This window comes from Euwallacea fornicatus, chromosome 5 (genome assembly GCF_040115645.1).
Source record: "Euwallacea fornicatus isolate EFF26 chromosome 5, ASM4011564v1, whole genome shotgun sequence".
Taxonomy (NCBI): domain Eukaryota; kingdom Metazoa; phylum Arthropoda; class Insecta; order Coleoptera; family Curculionidae; genus Euwallacea; species Euwallacea fornicatus.
In genome coordinates this window covers 1,215,915-1,222,360 of record NC_089545.1, presented here as the reverse complement: position 1 = coordinate 1,222,360, position 6,446 = coordinate 1,215,915, and the positions used below count along the sequence as shown (strand labels likewise).

Sequence of the window (6,446 nt, the reverse complement as noted above, 5' to 3'; positions counted from 1 at the left end):
TGGGAAAAAAGAGTGATTTATCAGGGGCAAAGCCGTCGAAGAAAACAACACACATGCACAACAAACCTAATGGTCACCGGTCGTGCGTTTTCATTTTAAAAGAGATTCTTTAGGCCATTTTTAGACCATCGTTCTGAACTCTTGCAGCTACTGTTGCCTAAAAAAACGTCAGTTATTACCTCTGTGACGAATGTTAATACTGTTAATTCACAGCTTTATTGCCACTTTACCGAGCCATATTTAGCTTCTAAAGCTTATTAAGAATTGTTGCTAAATGGAATTGAAAATGTCCAATAAATGTACTCGATGCAGGATTACTTATGTAACATATTTGATATTATTAAGTGTTTCATTAAGAAATTTTGCCAACAACTTAGGAAATCTCAACCATATATGCGCCGATGCTGTCCGATTTCCCGTCCTATTTTCCATGATCAATTGTTTGCGCCACGCCGGGTTTAATGACGCATTTATAGTGTCCAGGAGGATTCAGGACTATGGATCCAAAGTTTAAAAAATATTCGGTGCAACAATAGTAGATATTTGAGTGTAAGAACCCATGTCCGGAAATACCTCCCCAAGGCACCATGGCCTTGTGATACTGTAAGACGGTTATGGGCCAAAATATGTTTTTGTTAATCACCCTGCCTAATGCATGCTGACAACTCAAATTGAATAATGATCATAACCGAAAACCAAAAATATCCATGTATGTATTGAAAAGCCAGATTCCTGTTTATTTTATTGATAAAAACCAAACCAATTTATCTATTTGTAACCAGACGCGAACCACTGACACATTTATCTAATAAAATTAAAATAAAATATTCAAATTAATTAAAATTAATTAAATACAATAAAATGAAATTAAAATTTCGTATAAAAATCTCTATTTATCTAGTACATGTCGTGCGTATCCAGTACATATTGGTACAATGATTCATCAGTATATTCTCTACATGGCGTGCATATAACTTAGTATTAGTGCCTGTTCGTCTTTAAATACTGAAGAATCCATGTAGAAATGAAGCCGAGGCAATATTAAATTAGCAAAACTACCGACCGTTTCGTTAAATTATTTCTTAAAGCCTACAGCCTTTACGTAAGCGTCTCAACGTTTGGTTTTGGATTGTAAATCAATGAACTATAACAGAACAGCGATCATTATCCTAATTAGTGCAAGCACAATTATTTCTAAACTCTTTTCTTGACTCTGACACACCAACCGTTCACAGGCCTGACCGAAATGTCCATCTTAATTTTCAGAGTTTCAGACTTTCCATCTGTCTCAAACTCGAACCTCTGCAAGATGTAACAGGCTATTACGTTTAATACGAATTTCTCCATGAATTTTCCTGTAAATTGTTTACAAATGCGTGATATGAGACATAAAACTCGGATGGAAATTAAAATTTTTACTCACACGTCCTCTAGCACTAACACTGAAAGGAACGTAAGCGTAATAAGGCCTCTTTGCTGCAGCTTCCGGAAGGAAATGTTCAGGATAGAAGCTGTTAGGCTTTTCCCAAAAGCGAGGATCTCTTTGGATGTTGAAAGCAGGAATTACTACTGCAGCTCCTTTGAGAATTATCCATTCGTCTATGCCATTAATTTGATTATAAAATAATGCGTTAATTAACTAAAGACCAAATTGTTTAAGTAGTGATAAGTTAATCACGAAGGTTATGATTAGCTTCGCCTAACGTAACTTCCATGGATGCCCCGAAAACGGAAAAATCTCCGGCTTTTTAGGTAAATATTATAAACAAAATGTTCATTATGATGTCATAAAATCGCCTCTTGGTGGTCAACAATGCAAAAAAATTACTAAATCCCTAATTCAGCAACGTTCAAACAACAATGCAGGTGTTTTTTTATTATAGATTGCCTCGTGTGTTGGTGATGTTAGCAACGCATTATTAATTTGACCATAACAAATTCCAGTGAAGCAATTAGTTTTCAGCAAATAAAGTTCACCTAACTGGAATTCCACAGCACATTTCCTGGTTAGAATAGGCCCAATCGGATGCAGCCTTAGAACTTCCTTGATGCGCGTAGTCGTAAAATTTGATTTCGCGCAATACTCGGCAGTAACTGGTCTTGGAGGATTACCGAAAATTTCCCTAATTTCTTCAGTGGCGCCCTCCTATAAAACGTGATGGAGTTTACTTAAAATTAAATTTTTCCTAGTTTTTATTAAATTTTTAAATTTTTAGTTAAAAAATTATGTTGTAAATCATTGGTGGCGTTAGACACAGTATTGAACTGCCCGGTCAGATGTCTGCCGCTGGTTTTTCAGCATCGAGACAAACTTTTACTTAAATTCAATTTCTGCTCTATGCCGGTTTTCTGCTCGGTCGTCGTGCGCCTTCGGGGACCCGAACGTAAACAATAAGACGTTCACAAGTGCGATTTTTACCTGACGTCATCCAAACACAATCTGGCATGAAGTCATTACGTTTCTGTGAAATTTACTTTCGACTCCGTACAAACTTTTCCTAAAGGTTCTCTTCATTTTCCTTAGAAAATTTATAGTTTTCACGTACGACACGCGAGGAAACTCGTAAGCGCCATTGACGTTGACGATCGAAGCATTATTGTTTTGTTTCCAAAGCCTGCTCAGCAAAAAGCGTCGCCTTCTGTGACGGGTTTTTGCAAAATCACGTGACGATTTGTTTCAACTCTACTGAGGACGGTGATAGATCTATCACCAAGATGTCAACAAGCGTCTTCGTCCGAGGTTTTAGCAGAGGGGGGGTGTTATTCTCAGCTGGTTTTGAGTGAGAATGCAGCAATCTGTGCGCGGATGTGCGTCGCGTTATTCCCAAAAACGAAAAAAAAGAGAATTTTTTTGAAGAATACCTAATATTCTGGATACATTCCCATATAAAGAGCGGAACATCCCCCTGTGGTGCTGATTGTATCTTCGGCCCGGAAATGAAATAAATCTATGTGAAACTACCCGTTTTCATGAGATATTAAAGTCGGGTGCGGCTTCAAACTCTATTTTCATGAAATATCCACGTCAAGAATAGAATTCGAACCTCCCCTAGTTTCGAGAAAACATACAGGAAAACTATGAACACACCATATTTACAGCTGCATACAGCGTTAAGACATGATCAACAAATCGCTTTTCTGTAAAGAAATTTGAATTTTCTTCATAGACCTACGTCGTTCAATCTATTGTTGTATGGAAATCGTTGAAAAAATTGTTAAAGTTCTCTCGTTTGAAAGATGCCTCTATCATCTGCATATCGGGAAAATCGTTTAAATATCATTCGCAGTTTTCTCAAGGAAAAGTCCTTTAATCCTTAGCTAAATACGCTCAGCAAATCTGAGCCGAAAACATCTTTACATTGACACTCACCCTCGTACGTTTAAATCTAAACATTTAAACCCACTTTTTACCCCTTGTCCCTCAAAGTTTTTCTGATATATTCCTGCTTCCGTCCCAGGGGAGTGAGATTGAATAGAAAGTCGATATGTTGCCATGGCTTGGCCATTCGTGTGAAAGACAGGTCGTAAGCACTGTAATAGGAAACTTCAGAAAACATCTTTAAAAGGACCAGTATCACTTACTCCATCATCGACTTATCGAACTCTGGCATACTAATTGATACACCTTGATCATAAAAAAATATGTGCATTATAGGGAGCAGTGGTTTATTCATCAACATTTGGACAACTATGATAAGCTAATTATTAGAAATTAGTTTCTAATATCGAAATTGGAAGGCATAAATATTTGATCAAGTTTCGTAAGTACCGGTCCTTCAGGGTGCGGCGCGGGACTGTAGTACTCCACCGTTTATAATTGAAGGGTCGTGCTTAAACACGCAATTCATTTTTTGGCTCATAAAATTTTATTGTTATGTTCCAATTAACACCACAGACCAGTTGTGCACGTTGGAACATCGATTGATCGTTTATGATTGTTTTGTTAAAAGTGGTGAGTCTGTGACTGCAGTCCAGCGTGAATTTCGTCGCAGTTTCGATATTAATCGAAATGATTCTGTTCCCACACGTAACACAATCTCACGTTAGATTAATAATTTACGAACAGGAGGTTCAATAATGAAAAAAAACCTCTCGGCCCTTAACGTACTCCAGAAAACATTGAATGGGTGAGGAAAGAGACATAGAGAAGCTCACTTCGCTATGCTGGGAAACAAGCCAGATGCAATTTTTTGTTCATGATTATAAATTTTGTTGGTTTTATTTATTTATTTATTTTAATTTTCATGGTTTAAACAAATTATATGTCAAAAATTAACGGTCTAAGCTAACAAATGATTCCTTTCCTCCTATACATTCCAGATACGTTAGTCTTTGTTCGGATGTGTTCTGTGGATCCCCTGCGAAGGAAATTAATTTTTAACTCAGTTTTTGAATTTCGAACGCCTGAATCTCCTGATTCGACTCCTCGTGATTGACTTAATTCTGAATCTTTAGAGGTTATATCTGCTGTATCAGACATGATTTCAGTTTTGACCTGCCTTTTTAAGTTCTTCCCTAGTGCTCTGCTGCCATAAAACGAAAATTTAGAGCAATCGCACCATATTCAAGTCGCATGCGTCTCATATTCCCTATTCTCTCGTGAGACTTAAAACTTTTAGGTTCAATATTTTATAAATAAATTTGATAAATTAAGTTTGAAAATTCGGTTAATTGAGTATTTCGACCCAAAAACTGTGTAATAGGGTTATCGATTATCCCGCCTTTTCTTATATAATTTATCAAAGAAATTCAAAACTGGTACTGACAATTTTCTTGCTATAAATAGCTTTTTGATTTAAAAGGTTAGAGTTCTTTCAAGACCATTAACGAGGCTAAAATAAAAGTTTTAACTGGCTAAACTAGCGAGAAAACCGAAAACTGCTTCAGTCAGATCATTTGGGTAAATTACATTTTTCAACTTGAGAATTAGATTTTCCGGGAGCTGCCCTAGTTTAAAACTTTCCGAAGGTGAAATATTTGTAGAACTTCATACCATTAACACAAAAGCAATGTTTCATAAACCAGAGTTGCATACCTTCTGGTTGCGTTGTAATGAAAATTAAGATTTTGAGCATTCCCAGCCAGCAAGAAATCATATTTCCGCCTATGGCTGCAAATTTTGTATTTTTTTTATATGTTTTTCTTCATTTAATTGCACTTAAACAACAATGTACTGGACATAATCCATTAACATTACCTTTTGATCTATTTACAACGCACGAGCCACACATAGAATATATCCGAACTAGAGACCTAAATTTATGGGCGAACCGCAGGAACCAGACAACTTCGATTGGTAATTACCGATTTGTATAGTATTTTTAATTAACATTTACATACTAACTGGTTAAATTAGGGTAATTAGGCGGACGTAAATATTGGTACCATACATCTGGTTACATATGGTAATTTACTTGAAATGCGGTGCTTACAGGAAACTAGGGATTTTAGTGAGGCAAAAATTGATAGATTGTTTGTATGAATAAGGTCGCTAAATTATTTTTTTAAGCCTTTTTTAGCGACATTTTTCGAGCTAGTTTCTCCTGTTTCTTTCGCAAGGAGGAAAATGTCTCCACAGGAATATCGGATTCTTTGATATTGTTTTCCCTATGGCTCACACGTACTACATGGTATCAATGTATATTGTATGTATATCGTTTTTTAATTCAGTTTGAGTAAGCAGTTAAAGCAGTAGCTAATCATATGTAGTTTTCAAGCACTTAAATTTTTTAATTAAAAGCGGCTAACATACGTGTCTAGTTAATCAACATTTGGTGCAAACTACAATAAAAATATATACATCTAATTAGTGTTAATGATATGATTCATATGCTCTTTGATATTAATTTACTAAAATATCATTAAAAACATAGTAGGTTTCATCCTAAACACCGTCAGAGGGTTTGATTCTTTGAATGTTTTCATTGAAATTCAAGTAAGACGCGCTTGCTTGAGCTCCAAACTGGACGGAAGCACTATTGGGCGCATTCGGGGAACTGCAGCGTTGCGGTGCTTTGCGGCAACGATTACGTCTTGAAAAAGCGCTTAATTTAAGCTGGAATCTTAAATTTTCATTGTACAAACACAAAGTTCTTCCATTTCTGCAATTTGGAATACGTGACCCCAAGCTTTGAGGCAGCCTGCAATATTTAACATTTTCACGGTAATTTAAACTTCTGAAAAATCACCGCTTCGAGAGTGAAATTTCAGGTTGAAACTATTTTCAAAGCTCCCACGGTTTCTCTAGCAGTCGTTTAGAATCGAGAAACCCAGGTTAAATGGGTTTTATTGTCGAGAGGAGTTGGTCGACAGAGGTGGAGTTATCCATGGACAGCGCTACCCGTGAATATAAAGATTCACCATTGCGTCAAGGTGACCGGGCACCTTTTAGTCATCTACAGCTGTGCCACGGTTCCTCTTTCTTAGTGTAGACTTGCCACCAACTT

General features: G+C 36.5%; 1 protein-coding gene across 1 annotated transcript; it reads right to left on the bottom strand.

The window, feature by feature from the left end:
* Nucleotides 1-771: 771 nt before the first annotated feature.
* On the bottom strand, nt 772-3,611 carry LOC136339297 (cytochrome P450 4V2-like). The gene is made up of 5 exons (XM_066282422.1): nt 3,583-3,611; nt 3,411-3,531; nt 1,978-2,146; nt 1,420-1,599; nt 772-1,355 (listed from the first exon to the last, which is right to left on the bottom strand). Exons 1-5 carry the CDS (start codon nt 3,609-3,611, stop codon nt 1,195-1,197), a joined length of 660 nt encoding a protein of 219 aa, XP_066138519.1. The 3' UTR covers nt 772-1,194.
* Between the last annotated feature and the right edge of the window lie 2,835 nt (nt 3,612-6,446).

Bases quoted from the DNA above. Each gene is read 5' to 3' on its own strand.
- LOC136339297 (XM_066282422.1), bottom strand. From the start codon at position 3,611: ATGCCAGAGTTCGATAAGTCGATGATGGA. The intron at 3,532-3,582 runs GTAAGTGATACT...TTCCTATTACAG, and splicing joins TTCGATAAGTCGATGATGGA to TGCTTACGACCTGTCTTTCA. The intron at 1,600-1,977 runs GTGAACTTTATT...TTAATGGCATAG, and splicing joins TGCTGTGGAATTCCAGTTAG to ACGAATGGATAATTCTCAAA.